This window comes from Dufourea novaeangliae, unplaced genomic scaffold, assembly GCF_001272555.1.
Source record: "Dufourea novaeangliae isolate 0120121106 unplaced genomic scaffold, ASM127255v1 scaffold168, whole genome shotgun sequence".
NCBI lineage: Eukaryota > Metazoa > Arthropoda > Insecta > Hymenoptera > Halictidae > Dufourea > Dufourea novaeangliae.
This window is the reverse complement of record NW_015374062.1, coordinates 816,642-835,066: the sequence shown is the minus strand read 5'-3', so window position 1 is coordinate 835,066 and position 18,425 is coordinate 816,642. Positions and strand designations below refer to the sequence as shown.

The following is an 18,425-nucleotide window of genomic DNA, read 5'->3' as shown; positions in this document are numbered from 1 at the left end:
TAGGAAACGACTCGAGGACATGACTGTAGCAATTGATGTCTCATGAGGGTAGGGGAACCTTGAAAAAGGAAAGATGAACTTCAATACGAGAAGAGTAAATTGATCCATGGTCAGGTTGGATGTAGGGTCGTGGAGTTGTAGGATAGATGAGGAGGTAAAGAGATCAAGGTAGGTATGACACACGGAATCAGACACGATCGTGATCTACATCACAAGACCATACACACAGGACACAACAACAATATCATACATGCATTACAATATTGAACAATGTTGTGTATTTAATGATTTAAAGATTGTCACGAAAGGTCCACGGTAAGCCCATTGATACGATCTTTCAGAGATCGGTCGCGATTATATCGAGAAGTCAAACCAAGTAAAAAGAAAGCAAATATACGGACATATGGCACGACACTTGTTAATCATGTCACACTTGTTCTGTATACATTTCAGAAACCACAGAAGTACCAGCGCAACAACATCACATCACAATCACACAACACACAACAAAACACGATACGCCACAGCAACAGACGATCGAATCCGACACAGAGGTAATTGAGGAGTACACAACGAAATTCAGGCGCGGAAGTAGGGACGATGAAACAGCAGCTGTTAAGACAAAGAAAACAATTATAAGAAAGAAAAAGCCCGGAACGGAGGCTGATGAAGACAATGTCGTCGTCATTGAAGAAGAATTGGAGGACATTAAACCAAAAATACCGTCGATACCGAAGAAGCAATTTATGCCGATAGAGGAAGTCATGACGACAGTGGGCGTCGAAGAAATAGTGCCTTCGAGAATCGACGAGGTCGAAGAAGTGACACCAAAGGAAGAAGAACATGTCGAAGTAAAAGAAGTACGGGTCGAGGATGATACAAAGAAAGTGACGAAGAAGAAGGTTATTCGTAGACGGGGAAAAGCACAAGTGACTGAAGAAACAATGGTGGAAGAGAAGGAAGAACAACCGATATTAGAGAAAGGAGAATACGAGGAGGAAGAAATACCAGAAGAATTTACAAAACCAATTGCTCCTTTCGAGTATGTTACACCTAGAGTTGAACAAGTGGAAGAACAAGTTACTGTGACAGAAGAAACAACAAAAGAAGGAAAACCGAAGAAGACAACGAAGAAGAAAATTATAACACGGAAAGGAAAGGAACAACAGGTGACTGAGGTAGTTACAGTGGAGGAGCAAGGTAAAAAACCAGTAACAAGTGTCACAGAGGGTCCAGTTGAAGAAGTAATTGAAGAGACAATAAAGCCGCTACCTAAACCAGAATACGCTAAACCGTCTGAAGTGGAGGAGGTGCGAGAACAAGTGACGATTACTCAAGAAGTAACAAGGGAAGGTAAACCTAAAAAGATTACCAAGAAAAAAGTAACCAAACGTCAAGGGAAGGATCAACAGGTAACTGAAGTAGTCACTGTAGAGGAACAAGGTAAGGCGCCGGTGACGACTGTGACGGAGGGTCCTGTGGAAGAGGTAATTGAAGAAACAATAAAACCTCTGCCTAAACCAGAGTATGCTAAACCATCTGAAGTGGAAGAGGTACGCGAGCAAGTAACGGTGACTGAAGAAGTTACCAAGCTGGGCAAGCCTAGGAAAACAATAAAGAAGAAAATTATTAAACGCAAAGGACAGGAACAACAGGTGACAGAAGTCGTAACTGTTGAAGAACAAGGAAAGGCTCCAGTAACAACTGTCACAGAAGGACCAGTTGAAGAGGTAGTCGAAGAATTAATAAAACCATTACCAGCTCCTGAGCATATTAGACCAACCGAAGTCGAAGAAGTTCGAGAACAAGTAACTGTGACCGAAGAAATCACAAAATTAGGTAAACCTAAGAAAACAACGAAGAAGAAGATTATTAAACGCAAAGGACAGGAACAACAGGTGACAGAAGTAGTAACTGTCGAAGAGCAAGGAAAAGCTCCAGTAACAACGGTCACAGAAGGTCCGGTTGAAGAGGTGGTGGAAGAAATAATAAAACCATTACCAGCTCCTGAGCACATTAGACCAACCGACGTCGAAGAAGTTCGAGAACAAGTAACTGTGACTGAAGAAATCACAAAATTAGGCAAACCTAAGAAAACAACGAAAAAGAAGATTATTAGACGCAAAGGAAAGGAACAGCAAATCACCGAGGTAGTTACAGTAGAAGAACAGGGAAAAGCGCCGGAGACAACAGTTACAGAAGGACCAATAGAGGAAGTGGTTGACGAGTTTGTTAAACCACTACCTGTTCCTCAATATGCTAAACCATCTGAGGTAGAAGAAGTACGCGAACAAGTGACAGTGACAGAAGAAGTAACTAAAGAAGGTAAACCTAAGAAGACCGTGAAGAAGAAGGTTATTAAGCGTAAAGGCAAAGAACAGCAGGTGACAGAGGTCGTGACTGTTGAAGAGCAAGGAAAAGCTCCAGTAACAACGGTCACGGAAGGACCGGTTGAAGAGGTGGTGGAAGAAATAATAAAACCATTACCAGCTCCTGAGCACATTAGACCAACCGACGTCGAAGAAGTTCGAGAACAAGTAACTGTGACCGAAGAAATCACAAAATTAGGTAAACCTAAGAAAACAACGAAGAAGAAGATTATTAAACGCAAAGGACAGGAACAACAGGTGACAGAAGTAGTAACTGTCGAAGAGCAAGGAAAAGCTCCGGTAACAACGGTCACAGAAGGTCCGGTTGAAGAGGTAGTTGAAGAAATAATAAAACCATTACCAGCTCCTGAAAGAGTTAGACCAACCGAAGTCGAACAAGTTCGCGAACAAGTGACAGTGACAGAAGAAGTAACTAAAGAAGGTAAACCTAAGAAGACCGTGAAGAAGAAGGTTATTAAACGTAAAGGCAAAGAACAGCAGGTGACAGAGGTAGTGACTGTTGAAGAACAAGGAAAAGCCCCAGTTACCACTGTCACTGAGGGACCAGTAGAAGAGGTAGTTGAAGAAATAATTAAACCACTACCAGTACCAGAACATGTAACACCTTCAGAAGTAGAGGAAGTACATGAACAAGTGACTGTTACAGAAGAAGTCACAAAATTAGGTAAACCAAAGAAAACCATAAAAAAGAAAATTATTAAACGCAAGGGTAAAGAGCAACAGGTAACAGAAATAGTTACAGTTGAAGAACAAGGAAAAGCTCCAGTAACAACAGTGACCGAAGGTCCTGTAGAAGAGGTGATTGAGGACACCATACAGCCACTACCTGCCCCTGAACGCGTTAAACCAACAGAAGTAGAGGAAGTACGTGAACAGGTGACAATTACAGAAGAAGTCACAAAATTAGGTAAACCAAAGAAAACTATAAAAAAGAAAATTATCAAACGCAAGGGTAAAGAGCAACAGGTAACAGAAGTAGTTACAGTTGAAGAACAAGGAAAGGCTCCAGTCACTACCGTTACCGAGGGTCCTGTTGAAGAAGTGGTCGACGAAGTAATAAAATCATTGCCTGCACCTGAATACGCTAAGCCATCTGAAGTAGAAGAAGTACACGAGCAGGTAACAGTCACAGAAGAAACAACTAGAGAAGGTAAACCTAAGAAGACAGTGAAGAAGAAAGTTGTTAAGCGAAGAGGAAAAGAACAACAGGTGACAGAAGTTGTGACTGTTGAAGAACAAGGTAAAGCTCCAGTAACAACTGTCACTGAAGGGCCGGTTGAAGAGGTAGTAGAAGAAGTAATAAAACCACTACCAACTCCTGAACGAGTTAGACCAACTGAAGTCGAAGAAGTACGGGAACAAGTAACTGTGACTGAAGAAATCACAAAATTAGGCAAACCTAAGAAAACCACGAAAAAGAAAATTATTAAGCGCAAAGGAAAAGAACAGCAGGTCACCGAGATAGTTACAATAGAGGAACAGGGAAAAGCGCCGGAGACAACAGTTACAGAAGGACCAATAGAGGAAGTGATTGACGAATTTGTTAAACCACTGCCTGCTCTTGAGTATGCTAAACCATCTGAAGTAGAAGAAGTTCGAGAACAAGTTACAGTTACGGAAGAAGTTACTAAAGAAGGTAAACCTAAGAAGACCGTAAAGAAGAAGGTTATTAAGCGTAAAGGGAAAGAACAACAGGTGACAGAGGTAGTGACTGTTGAAGAACAAGGAAAAGCGCCAGTTACCACTGTCACAGAAGGACCTGTTGAAGAGGTGGTGGAAGAAATAATAAAACCTTTACCAGCTCCAGAGCATATTAGACCAACCGAAGTCGAAGAAGTTCGAGAACAAGTCACTGTGACTGAAGAAATCACAAGATTGGGTAAACCTAAGAAAACCACCAAAAAGAAAATTATTAAACGCAAAGGAAAAGAACAGCAAGTCACCGAGGTAGTTACAGTAGAGGAACAGGGAAAAGCGCCAGAGACAACAGTTACAGAAGGACCAATAGAGGAAGTGGTTGACGAATTTGTTAAACCACTACCTGCTCTTGAGTATGGTAAACCATCTGAAGTAGAAGAAGTTCGAGAACAAGTGACAGTTACGGAAGAAGTTACTAAATTGGGTGAGCCAAAGAAAACAATAAAGAGGAAAATTATTAAGCGAAAAGGAAAAGAACAGCAAGTAACAGAAGTCACGACTATCGAAGAACAAGGAAAAGCCCCTGTCACCACTGTGTCTGAAGGTCCTGTTGAGGAAGTAGTAGAAGAAACCTTGAAACCACTGCCTGCACTAGAATTTGTCAAGCCAACTGATGTAGAAGAAGTTCGTGAACAAGTAACTGTTACTGAAGAAGTTACCGAAGAGGGCAAGCCTAAGAAGACCACTAAAAAGAAAGTTATAAAGCGCAAAGGGAAAGAACAGCAGGTAACTGAAGTAGTCACTGTCGAGGAACAGGGTAAAGCGCCTGTTACAAGTGTGACAGAAGGCCCTGTAGAAGAAGTAGTAGATGAAGTGATAAAACCGTTACCAATCCCAGAATATGCTAAACCAACCGCAGTGGAAGAGGTGCGTGAACAGGTTACTGTTACACAGGAAGTGACTATGGAAGGTAAGCCAAAGAAAACTACAAAGAAGAAAATTATAAAACGAAAAGGAAAAGAACAACAAGTTACTGAAGTGGTCACTGTTGAAGAACAAGGAAAGGCTCCCGTAACAACTGTGACAGAAGGGCCAACAGAAGAGGTAGCAGAGGAAACAATAAAACCGATGCCAGGACTGGAATATATTCAACCAACGGAGGTTGAGGAAGTTCGAGAACAGGTAACTGTCACTGAAGAAATTACGAAGCAAGGCAAACCTAAGAAGACTACCAAGAAGAAAATTATTAAACGTAAAGGAAAAGACCAACAGGTTACTGAAGTGGTCACCATTGAAGAAGCAGGTAAAGCGCCTGTTACTACAGTCACAGAAGGACCTGTAGAGGAAGTAGTTGAAGAAACTCTAAAACCCCTTCCAGCTCCTGAATATGTCAAACCATCTGACGTTGAAGAGGTACGTGAACAGGTCACAATCAGTGAAGAAGTCACTAAGGAAGGCAAACCTAAGAAGACCATTAAGAAGAAGGTAATTGAACGCAAAGGAAAAGAACAACAAGTAAGTGAAACAGTAACTGTGGAGGAACAAGGCAAGGCCCCAATAGTAACTGTCACTGAAGGCCCAGTTGAGGAAGTTGTAGAAGAGACATTGAAACCATTACCTCTGCTAGAATTTCTTAAACCATCTGAAGTTGAAGAAGTACGTGAACAGGTAACAGTAACCGAAGAAGTGACCAGGGAAGGCAAACCCAAGAAGACCACTAAAAAGAAGATTATTAAGCGCAAAGGAAAGGAGCAGCAAGTGACAGAAGTAGTGACTGTTGAAGAAAAAGGAAAAGCTGCGGTAACAACCGTAACTGAGGGTCCTCGCGAAGAAATAGTCGACGAAACAATAAAAGCGTTGCCTGCCCCTGAACATGCTAAACCATCTGAAGTAGAAGAAGTTCGCGAACAAGTGACAGTGACAGAAGAAATAACTAAAGAAGGTAAACCAAAGAAAACCGTAAAGAAGAAGGTTATTAAGCGGAAAGGAAAAGAACAGCAAGTGACTGAGTTAGTAACTGTAGAAGAACAGGGAAAAGCCCCAGTTACCACTGTTACTGAGGGACCTATCGAAGAAATTGTTGAGGAAACATTGAAACCTATGCCTGCTCCAGACTTTGTCAAACCATCTGATGTTGAGGAAGTACGTGAGCAAGTAACTGTAACTGAAGAAGTTACTAGAGAAGGCAAGCCCAAAAAGACCATAAAGAAAAAGGTTATAAAGCGCAAAGGGAAAGATCAACAAGTGACTGAAGTAGTAACGGTTGAAGAGCAAGGAAAAGCACCGGTAACAACAGTAACCGAAGGTCCTATTGAGGAAGTGGTGGAAGAAACTTTGAAACCACTACCTGCTCTAGAATTTGTTAAGCCATCAGAAGTTGAAGAAGTTCGCGAACAGGTAACTGTCACTGAAGAAGTAACGAAAGAGGGTAAACCCAAGAAGACTACCAAGAAAAAGATTATTAAGCGTAAGGGAAAAGACCAGCAAGTAACAGAAGTTGTTACCGTTGAAGAAAAAGGCAAAGCGCCAGTAACAACAGTAACCGAAGGTCCTGTTGAAGAAGTGGTGGAAGAAACATTAATACCATTACCTGTTCAAGAATTCGTCAGACCATCTGAGGTTGAAGAGGTACGCGAACAAATAACTGTCACTGAAGAAATAACCAAAGAGGGTAAGCCAAAGAAGACTACTAAGAAAAAAATTATTAAGCGTAAAGGAAAGGACCAGCAGGTCACAGAGGTTGTCACCGTTGAAGAAAAAGGAAAAGCACCGGTCACAACCGTAACCGAAGGTCCGATTGAGGAACTGGTTGAAGAAACATTGAAGCCACTACCTGTTCCTGAATTTGTCAAACCATCTGAAGTTGAAGAAGTTCGCGAACAGGTAACTGTCACTGAAGAAGTATCTGGGGAAGGTAAACCAAAGAAGACCACGAAGAAGAAGGTTATCAAGCGCAAGGGACGAGAACAGTCAGTAACTGAAGTAGTCACAGTCGAGGAACAGGGTAAAGCACCTGTGACAACTGTCACTGAGGGACCTGTTGAAGAAATTATTGAGGAGAGCATAAAATCATTACCTGCGCCTGAATATGCTAAACCATCTGAAGTTGAGGAAGTGCAGGAACAAGTCACAGTCACTGAAGAGGTAACTCAAGAAGGTAAGCCTAAGAAGACTACCAAAAAGAAGGTAGTCAAACGAAAGGGTAAGGAGCAACAGGTAACTGAAGTAGTTACTGTCGAAGAACAAGGTAAAGCTCCAGTTACTACTGTTACGGAAGGACCATTAGAAGAAGTAGTTGAGGAAACATTTAAACCACTTCCTTCTCTAGAATACGTCAAACCATCCGATGTAGAGGAGGTTCGTGAGCAAGTGACTGTCACCGAAGAAGTAACCAAAGAAGGCAAGCCTAAGAAGACCACAAAGAAGAAGGTCATTAAACGTAAAGGACGAGAACAGTCTGTGACAGAAGTAGTCACAGTTGAAGAACAAGGAAAGGCCCCGATAACATCTGTGACTGAAGGTCCTGTGGAAGAAATCATTGAGGAGACAGTTAAAGCTCTACCTGCACCAGATTACACAAAACCATCAGACGTGGATGAAGTTCGTGAACAAGTCACTGTTACACAAGAAGTCACGAAGGAAGGCAAACCTAAAAGAACTGTTAAAAAGAAGGTGATCAAACGTAAAGGAAAGGAACAGCAAGTGACTGAAGTTGTGACTGTTGAGGAACAAGGAAAAGCTCCAGTGACAACTGTAACCGAAGGACCCATTGAAGAAGTAGTTGAAGAAATACTGACAGCTCTACCTGCTCCAGAACAGATTAAACCATCTGTAGAAGAAGAGGAAGAAGTGCCCGAAGAAGTCACAGTCACTGAGGAAATCACGAAAGACGGTAAACCTAAGAAAGTAGTCAAGAGAAAAATGAGGAAAGGTGTAAAGGAGGTTGTCACCGATATTGTCACAGTTGAAGAAATTCCTGAAACACCTATTGGCGAAGCCAAGAAACCCATTAAGTTACAACGCCTTAAAGTTACCAAGTTCGAGGCTACGAAACTCGAGGTTCAGGAAATAACATCGGACAAACCTCAGTTTGCTCAAATTAAATTGCGCAAGACACAGAAACCGAAGCGTCCAGAGGAGAAGAAAGAAAAGTTCCCTCGCATTTTGCTTCGAAGTCGAATCATTGCCATCGAATTTCCTCCTGCTCTTAGACATTTGAAAGTCACTGAATTCGAACCGAACGAATTACAGAACGGAATCCTGTCGCGTAATGTCGAGGAAGCTGCGACATTACCGAAACCGAAGAAGAAGAAAGTGAAACGTTTGGAGAAGGAAATAGCTAAACTAGAACAGTTGGATAAGGAATTTGAGGAACTGAAGAAGGAGTTGCCGTTAGAGGAGCTCGAAGAGCCTCTTCCAGAAGAGAAGCCAGATAAAAAGGTCAAGAAGAAGAAGAAACCACAAGATAAAGCGAAGGAAGCTCTGAAGCCTCAATTAATGAAGATCAGTATCAATGAACAAAAACCAATCAAACCGAAGATCGAAGAACCTGCAACTCCTTTGTTCGCTCAAATTAAATTGAAGAAGCCTAAAGTCACGCCCAAGAAGCTCGATAAAAAAGAAGGTAAATTCCCCAAGTTTCTACTACGCAGTCGTATAACCGCACACGAATGGCCGCCATCGATAAAATATCCGGCAATAACCGAATTAGAACCAATCTACGTGCAAAGCGGCATATTGTCCCGTACAGTCGAAGAGGCGATGAAAATCAAGAAGATAAAGCACAAGAAATTGAAACTCCCTGAAAAAGTGCTGACGGACTTAGAGAAACTGGATCAAGAGTTTGAAGAATTGAAAAAGGTACCTTTAGAAAAGCCTGAAGAACTGGCTCCGTACGAACGTAAGCCAAAACCGAAAGAACCTGAGGAAGAAAAACCGAAGAAGCTGGCAATTGGTAAAGGAAAGCGTCGACCTGAGAAAGAAGAAGATATAGAGACTGTTAAATTGAAGAAAATACCGGAAAAGGCACCAGAAGATCAAGAAGAACCAGTTCTTGTTCCAAAGAAAAAAGATGAAGTAGATAAACCTGAGAAGAAGAAGGAGGAGGCTGAGTATCCAGAGATGAAGCCATTCGAACCCTACGATATAGACAGGAGTGAAGTCGAATTAGAAGAACCCGAAAAACCAGAGTATCCTGAACCAGATAAACCAAAAGCCAAGAAGACTCCAACTAAAAAGCCAAAGAAGGAACGCAAGGTACCAGATCAGGAGACTGAAGCCGTTCCTATAGTGCCTGGTGTTCCGAAACCGAAAGAGCCTGAAGAAGAAGAAGAAATTAAGAAAAGAATCCCTGAACGGCCGGCACCGGCCGAGGAACCAGAAGAAATAAAATTGAAACCTTGGAAGAAGTCTAAAGAGCCAAAGGAAGAAGAGAAGAAACCTGAAGATTACATAAAGTTCATTCCCAAAGACGACGACATTGTCGAGACCGTCGAGGTAGTTACCACCGTCGACATCGAAGAAACCCCAGAGAAGAAACAGAGAAAGATCAAGAAAAAGAAAACCATCACTAAACGTGGTGACGAGACACCGAAAGTCGTCGAAGAAACAACGATAGAAGAAGAAGGCGCTGAGCCTGTAGTCACTGTCGAAGAATTTGAGGAGGAGAGACTCGAAGTTGTCCCTGTAGAGACAATCGAAAAACCCGCGCCTGTTGAAGAGATCAAAGAAGAAATCGTGACGAGCGAGATCGTCGAGGAAGGAACAAAGAAAACGGTTCGCAAAAAGCGCGTGACTAGGAAACGCGAAGGTAAAGAGAAGGTCACCGAAGAGGTGATCGTCGAAGAGGAAGGTAAAGCACCATTAACAGCAACAATAGAAATCCACGAAGACACTACACCAGAATTACACGAAAAACCTAAACACAAAAGACCGATTAAACCCAAAGCCGATGAGAAAGTACCCGAAGGTAAGCCCAATTCTTACGTATTACTATCACCATTACGTACAATTAGACGATACAACTTTACATGTGTCATTCTACCATATATTTATATGCTTAACAAGAACAGGAAACAAAAGACATACTTGACAAACATACCTTATGTTATACCGTATATACAATTGTTGATGCATTGGTCAGCCAATTGATCCGCTTTCGATTGATTACCTTGATCATTGGTAAATTGTTTGCGAGTTGCCGAGGGGAGACCTTAGTACGTCCTGTTTAAATAAATTCCTGTTTAATGTTCGGATTTGAAGCATTTTGTTGTCATTACAGATATCGCGGAGAAGACGATTCAAGAGGTAAGATATTTTTAATTTGCTTTCTTATGTTGTTGCACAAGGAATGCCATTTTGTTTTGTAAGACTTACTTATTAGTGTACGGGAATTATATATAAATTGTACGTTTGCTTTAAAATTACGTAAATTATGCGTTAAAATACATTTTGATTAATAAAATTGTGTTAATAGTTAGGATACACTAAAATTACACATATTAAATTTTGTAATTATTATACTTGTTACTGTCACAAATGACAAAAAATTACATTCCACGTGCATCAGGTTATTACGATAATAATGATTCGCTTAATTATTTTCATTGATGTAAATAGGAGGAGGTCATTAAGAAGGAGAAGGTCGTAAAGAAGAAGAAACCAGTCACAACGAAGGACGAGGTGACGGAGGAGATCGTTGAAGAAATAACTATCGAAGAACCTGAAAAACAGAAGGCTAAGCCAATCGTGGAGGAGGAAGAGACTGTGACGATAACTGAACACGATGTGAGGAAAGCGCCCAAGAAGAAGAAGGAGGTCGTCATAAAAGAAGAGGAGGAGATCTTCGAAACGATCGAGACACCGACGCAGAAGATCATAAGGAAAAAGACGAGACCCATGAAGAAGGGCGAAGAGGAGGTCGTAGTCGAGGAAATAATAATAAAGCCCAAGGAAGAAACGATCGAAATGGAAGAACAGCAGATTGTAGAAGTTGTAGAAACTCCAACGAAAAAGATCGTGAAAAAGAAGAAGGCGGTGACGAAGGATGACGGTGTTCCTGAAGAGGTCGTTGAAGAAATTGTCATCGAGAAGCCGCAAAAAGGAAAGGCGAAACCGCTCGTGGAAGAAGAAAAGGAAACTGTGAAAGTAACAAAGGTTGACTTAAAGAAAGCACCAGAAAAGCCGGAGGAAGTTATCGAAGAAGAAGAAATAATTGAAACTATTGAAACTCCAACGAAGAAGATTATTCGAAAGAAACCCAAAAAGAAGGAGGAGAAGGTGGTTGAAGAAGTGATAGAGAAGACGATCGAGCAAGGAAAGGTTATGGAAGAAGAAGAAATTGTTGAAATAATCGAGACGCCTACGAAGAAAATTATCAAGAAGAAGAAAGCAACTATAAAGGAAGGTAAAGCGCCTGAAGAAGAAGTTGAAGAAATAGTGATTGAAAAGCCTGTTAAACAAAAGGCTAAAGGCGACATCATTCCTAAAGAAGGGGTGGAGATCACAGAAATTATTGCGGAAACACCGGTTGAAAAGCTGGAAGAAGAAAAGGCCAAACCGGAAGAAGCTAAACCCTCAGAAGTAAAAGAAGAAAAGGCGAAAGTAACAGAAGTAGAGGTTAAAAAGGCACCCAAGAAGAAGAAGAAGACTGTTACCGCAGTTGAAACAGAAGAACAAGAAGAAGTTGTAGAAGAGATAACGCCTGAAGCGCCAAAAGAAGAAAAAGTGAAGCCAACTGTTACAGAGACAGAAGGAGTTGAAATAACTGAAGTAATTTCGGAAGTAGCCACGGAGGAACTTCCTGAGAAGGTGAAGCCGAAGAAGAAGAAAGCAACAGAAGTTGAAGAGAAGGAAGAGAAAGTGATTACGAAAAAAGTGAAGGTAAAAGAAGCGCCCAAAGAAGGAGTACCGGAATCTGAGGAGCAACCGGAAGAAGAAGTACAAGAACTCATTCCGGAGAAGCCAAAGAAGAGCAAGGCGAAGAAGGAAATTACTCCAAAAGAGGGTGTTATAACGACAGAAGTAGTCACTACTACTGCAGAAGAAATACTGGAAGTCGAGAAACCGGAAGAAGATAAGGCTGTAGTAACAGAAGAAGAACAAGAAACAGCTAAAGTAGAAGAAAAGAAGGTTACCGTGAAGAAGGCTCCGAAGAAAAAATTGAAACCAACGGAAGCTGAAGAAGAACAAGTAGAAGAAGTTGTGGAAGAGATAAATCAAGAAGAGCCGAAGAAGAGGAAAGCAAAGAAGACGATTCTGCCGAAAGAAGAAATAGAAACGACTGAAGTAGTTACGGAGGTAACAACAGAAGAGATAAAAGAAAAGAAACCAAAGGAAGAAAAGGCTGTTCCTAAGGAAGAACAGAAGGTAGAAGAAGAGGCAAAGGTAACTGAGGTATCTGTGAAAAAAGTACCTAAAGAGAAGAAGAAGAAGGAGGAACCAGTTACAAACGGCGAAGTAATCGAAGAAAAACCGAAAGAGAAAGAAATTCCTGTGGAAAAACCAGAGGAAAAAGAAGTTCCAGAAGAGAAGCCAGAAGTGAAAGAAGAACCAAAGGAAGAAAAGCCGAAGAAGAAGAAGAAAGTTCCAGTAGAAAAGAAACCTGCTGTGACGGAAGAGGAACAGCCTGAAGACAAAGTAGAAGAAATAGTCGAAGAAAAACCGAAGAAGGTGAAGGCTCGAAAAGAAATCGTTCCTAAGGATACTGCAGAAACTACTGAAGTTGTCCCTGAAACGGTGACGGAAGAATTGCCAACTAAGAAGCCCAAAGAACGTAAAGCAGTACCAGTTGAGGAGAAAGAAGAGAAGGTAGAGGTAACTGAAGTTCCAGTAGAACAGGCTCCGGAGGAAAAAGAAGAAGCGCCAGAAGAAAAGCCAGCGGAGGAAGTTCCTGAAAAACCGAAGGAAGCAAAGGTTGTAAAGAAGAAGAAGAAGAAACCAGTCAAGAAGGATGAAATCGATGAGTGGGTAGAGCCTGAGTACGAACGACCTGTGCTGGAACCAATGCCTGAAAAGATACAATGGGAGCCAACGAAAAAGAAGAAGGAAAAGAAACCTATACCAGAATCCCTCCAGAAACTGATTCCTCAAAAGATCGAAAGGAATGAAATGAAGCCCACGAAACTGAAATACTCTGAGCCCGCCGAAACCGTTCAATTCGCTACGGTTAAGCTGAAGAAGGTAGCAGTGCCGAAGAAGAAATCAGTCGACGAGCCTAAGTTCCCGAAAATCATGTTACGAAGCAGAATCACGTTCGTCGGTGATTATCCACCAGAAATACAGATTCCAAAGATATCTTACATGGAAGAGAATCCCGTACAAACTGGAATTCTTTCTAGAAATACGGAAGAAGCTCTGAAGGTCCTTAAGAGGAAGGTTAAAAAAGTCAAACTTTCTGAGAAAGAAATCACACAGTTGGAGAAATTGGATCAAGAGTTCGAAGAATTGAAGAAAGTGCCTCTCGAGAAGATAGAAGATAAATCGATATACGAGAGACAACCGAAGAAACCCGAAGAGAAACCGGAAGAGCCCCAAAAAGTAGTTCTCGGAAAAGGTAAAGTGCCACCAGAAGAACCAGTTGAACCTGAAAAAGTGAAACTGAAGAAAATACCAGAAAAGAAGCCGGAAGAAGTTCCGGAACCTGTTAAGAAACCTGTGAAAGAAGAACCAGTGGAAGAGATTAAGCCAGAGAAGAAAAAGAAACCAAAAGTGAAATTGGAACACGATGAACTTAAACCTTTGGACTTCGAAAGGCCAGAGCTTGAGAAGTATGAGCCCGAAGAGTATGAAAAGCCAGAAGAACCAGAACCTGAGCCAGTACCTAAACCATACGAAAAAGAAAAGAAGAAGAAACCGGATCAGGAAATTGAGCAGGTTCCTCTTATAAAGAGTGTACCGAAACCACCACAACCGGATGAAGAACCAGAAGTTAAGTTTAGAATCCCGCAGAAAGAAAAACCGGAAGAAGAACCGGAACAAATAACTCTGAAAGGTTGGAAGAAAGACAAGCCTGAAGATGAAGGCGTGAAAGAATTCCCAGCGAAGGAAGAAGAAGAAGCTCCAAAGGCACCAAAGGAAGAAACTGAAGATGTCACAATTAAACGCAAAGTGAAACCGAAGAAACCTAAGGAAAAGGCTCCTAAAGAAGAAGAGGTAACGATTAAGAAGCCTGAACCTGAAGAGCCGGAGAAGGTACCGGAAGTAACGGAAGAAATTACATTGAAGAAGGAACCAGAAAAACCGATCGAGGAAGCACCAACTGAAGTGACGATAAAGAAACCAGTTGTGGAAGAAAAGGAAATAGAAGAAGAAGAAATAATTACTGAAGTCACAATGAAGAAAAAACCAAAGAAACCAGCCGAAGTTGCTGAAGAAGCAGCGGTGAAGAAGCCAAAGAAGAAACCTGTGAAAGAAGAAGAAGCTGCTGAAGTTATAGTGAAGAAGCCTATTGTTGAAGAGAAGGTGGTCGTAGAAGAGGAAGTTCAAGAAGAAGTTGTTATAAAGAAAAAACCCAAAGAGAAGCCGGTTCCTGAAGAAGTAACTGAGGAAGTAACGCTGAAAAAACCAGAGGAGAAGGCACCAGAAGAAGTAGTTGAAGAAATAAAGAAGCCGAAGAAGAAGAAACCCGTGAAAGAAGAAGCCGCCGATGAAGTCACTATCAAGAAACCTGTTGTGGAAGAGAAGAAAGAAGAAGAAGCTCCGGAACAAGTCACCTTAAAGAAAAAGAAACCGAAGGAGAAACCCACACCGGAAGAAGTTGCGGAAGAAATTACTCTGAAAAAACCAGAACCAGAAGAAAAGGTGAAAGTTCCAGAAGAAGTGACGGAACAGGTCGAATTGAAGAAACCAAAGAAGAAGAAGTCTATCGTAGAAGAGGCTGCTGATGAAGTTACAATTAAAAAGGTGGTGGTAGAAGAGAAGGAAGAAGAAGAAGTTCCAGAGGAGGTCACATTAAAGAAGAAGAAACCAAAAGAAAAGCCAACTCCAGAAGAAGTAGCAGAAGAAATTACTCTGAAGAAACCGGAACCAGAAGAAAAGGTGAAAGTTCCAGAAGAAGTGACGGAACAGGTCGAGTTAAAGAAACCGAAGAAGAAAAAGCCTGTTGAGGAAGAGGCTGCCGATGAAATCACTATCAAGAAACCTGTTGTGGAAGATAAGAAAGAAGAAGGAGCTCCGGAACAAGTCACCTTAAAGAAAAAGAAACCGAAGGAGAAACCCACACCGGAAGAAGTTGCGGAAGAAATTACTCTGAAAAAACCGGAACCAGAAGAAAAGGTGAAAGTTCCAGAAGAAGTGACGGAACAGGTCGAATTGAAGAAACCAAAGAAGAAGAAGTCTATCGTAGAAGAGGCTGCTGATGAAGTCACAATTAAGAAGGTGGTTGTAGAAGAGGAGAAAGAAGAAGAGGCACCGGAGCAAGTAACTCTGAAGAAGAAAAAACCAAAGGAAAAGCCTGTTCCAGAGGAAGTAACAGAAGAGGTTACTCTACAGAAACCAGTTCCAAAAGAGGAAGAGAAAGCACCGGAAGAGGTTAGTGAGAAGGTAGAGGTGAAAAAGCCAAAGAAGAAGAAATCAATTGTAGAGGAGGCTGCTGATGAAGTTACAATTAAGAAGGTGGTCGTGGAAGAGAAGAAGGAAGAAGAGGTACCAGAGGAAGTAACTCTGAAGAAGAAGAAACCAAAGGAAAAGCCTGTTCCAGAGGAAGTAACAGAGGAGGTCACTCTAAAGAAACCAGTACCAAAGGAAGAAGAGAAAGCACCGGAAGAGGTTAGTGAAAAGGTAGAGGTGAAAAAGCCAAAGAAGAAGAAATCAATTGTAGAGGAAGCTGCTGATGAAGTTACAATTAAGAAGGTGGTCGTGGAAGAGAAGAAGGAAGAAGAGGTACCAGAGGAAGTAACTCTGAAGAAGAAGAAACCAAAGGAAAAGCCTGTTCCAGAGGAAGTAACAGAGGAGGTCACTCTAAAGAAACCAGTACCAAAGGAAGAAGAGAAAGCACCGGAAGAGGTTAGTGAAAAGGTAGAGGTGAAAAAGCCAAAGAAGAAGAAATCAATTGTAGAGGAGGCTGCTGACGAAGTAACGATTAAGAAAGTTGTCGTGGAAGAAAAGGAAGAGGAAGAATCTCCGGTGGAAGTTACTCTGAAACCGAAACCCAAGAAGAAATCTATTCCAAAAGAAGAAGAAGAAGTCGCTGAAGTGACTCTTAAAAAACCTAAACCTGTCGAGGAAGAGAAGACACCAGAGGAGGGTGAGTTGACTCTGAAGAAGAAACCGAAGAAGAAACCGGTTGTCGAGGAAGAAGCTGCAGAAGTGACCATCCAGAAACTAGTACCCACGGAAGCCGAGGAAGCGCCCGAAGAGTTCACTATCAAGAAGAAGAAGAAGCCCGAGAAGAAACCAACCGTGACAGAGGAAGTCGAAGAAACCGCGGTGACCCTGAAGAAAACTCGTGCTCCGGAGAAGCCCACCGAAGAAGAAGAAGTGTCGACTGATGTGCAGCTAAAGAAGAAAAAACCTAAACCAAAGGTCGAAGAAGTGGCAGCCGAAGAGCTTACCATCCAAAAGATCGAAGAAATCGAACAACCGGCAGAAGAAGAAGAAGAAGAGGTACACGAATTCACCTTCAAACGGAAACCACCGAAGCTAGCTCCTAAACCGATCGAAGAAATCTACGAAGACGTCACTCTTCGGAAGTTACGACCAAAGAAGAAACCCAGACAAGACATCAAAGAAGTGACGGAAATAGAAAATGTGACGTTTAGGCCGCGCAGCACGAAGACAAAGGAGGACGTGGAGCAAGAGTTCAAGATCTCTTTGAATACCTACGAAGAAGAAGATATATCGATGTCTGGAAAAGTCCGACTGAAACCGAAGAAACGGCCTATGACGTACTCGGAGGAGACCGGGGAAGAGACGATTAGGATCCTAAAAGAAGTGGATGATGATTCGGGTCCGATTATAGAAGAGGTCATAGATGAGTCTGACGACGAAGGCAGGGACGAGTACAGCATCGAGGAATTGGACACTGACGAAATGAATTTGCCACTGAGGAGAAGGAGGAAGAAGCAACCGAGACCATACAAAGTCGAGGACTTCGAGGAGGACGATGTAAATTTGAAGTTGAAACGCGAGAGGAAGTATTCGATCGAGGAGACCGACGAGTCCTTGGCGTTGAAGCTGAAGAGCAAGAGACGCGTCTCCACGTACGACGAAGGTTCGAACGGACGTTTCACGATTCTTGCTTTCGCAGAAATTAATCGAATTGTAACATGCTTTCAGCTTAAAGTAGAGACTAACGTTGCTTCGTCAGACTATCGATATTTAGTGAGTATGCTAGCCCACCCCTAATGTCCTCGTACCTCCAGACGACAGAATCTTACCCTGTCCCCTTGCTTCTTAATCCACTGCGAATGAAAAGCATATCGGTACTCTGTATAACATGCTTCGATAAAATAGACCAACAAAATGCTCGATAACGTGATACATATGGCGACACTGAATCTGTTGATCAGATTAGCTTCGATCAAAAGTCAAGCGTAATTGAAAGATATTAATTTCCCGCTGTACGATGTTTTATTATTCTCGCTGTGTACTTTAAACTTATTCCGTTGATAATAAATACTTAATTGGTTGTGTATAATATTGTAGAAGAGGCCACGCTTAGTATCACTAGAGAAGAGGACATTTCAGAGGAAGGTACGTCTACCAAAAAAAATTCGAACAATTCTTTCATTCGTACGGTTTTTAATATTGTGTTCGTTAGTTATTAATTGTATAATACACGAAAATTTTTCAGAAGAAATTGAGTACGTTGTCCGCGATGGCGACACAATGTTCTCAATCTGCTCGTACGTGGCAGAAACAGACGAAGCCATTAATCTCGTCGAGGGTGAAAGAGTTTACGTTATTGGTAGGTTTATCCTATTCTTTTTCTTTTTGTAAAAATATGTAGTGATGTGGAAAGGTTTACATGCATTATATTTGTACAGATCACACCAATCAGGACTGGTGGTTCGTGAAGAAACACCTGACGGAAGAGAAGGGTTGGGTTCCGGCGCAGTACCTTCTCAACGAAGTGCACTACACTCTCTACTTGCAACGTAAATTGCACGAAAAGATCGACAAACTACCAGTATTTGAAAGTAAGTTCATTTTTATTTGTATTACATACGCTATTTTATCTTAAAATTAATGTCTTAATACATATATCGAAGAAATTAATAATAATAGTTAAACTGCATATCATGGTAATTAGTACACTGTGGAAGTTTATGCAAATTCACAATTTTAAATACTAATATGCAAAAATTAAAATTGGATGAAATTTTGAGCCATTATTGAGGACATCTCTGTAAGAATAACAAGACATAAATTGTATCAAATCAATGTGCTAATGAAAAA

The 18,425-nt window shown here is 41.5% G+C and overlaps 1 protein-coding gene across 1 annotated transcript in view; it reads left to right on the top strand.

Annotated features, from left to right (window-relative positions):
* LOC107190148 (titin-like) overlaps positions 1-18,425 on the top strand; it is a 43,539-nt gene that overhangs the window by 14,588 nt on the left and 10,526 nt on the right. The window contains exons 4-10 of the mRNA XM_015578900.1: positions 454-9,996; positions 10,309-10,334; positions 10,647-14,291; positions 14,379-17,238; positions 17,673-17,720; positions 17,821-17,934; positions 18,014-18,166. Of these exons, the coding sequence (XP_015434386.1) occupies positions 454-9,996; positions 10,309-10,334; positions 10,647-14,291; positions 14,379-17,238; positions 17,673-17,720; positions 17,821-17,934; positions 18,014-18,166 (16,389 nt within the window). The remainder of the gene's footprint in view (positions 1-453; positions 9,997-10,308; positions 10,335-10,646; positions 14,292-14,378; positions 17,239-17,672; positions 17,721-17,820; positions 17,935-18,013; positions 18,167-18,425) is intronic.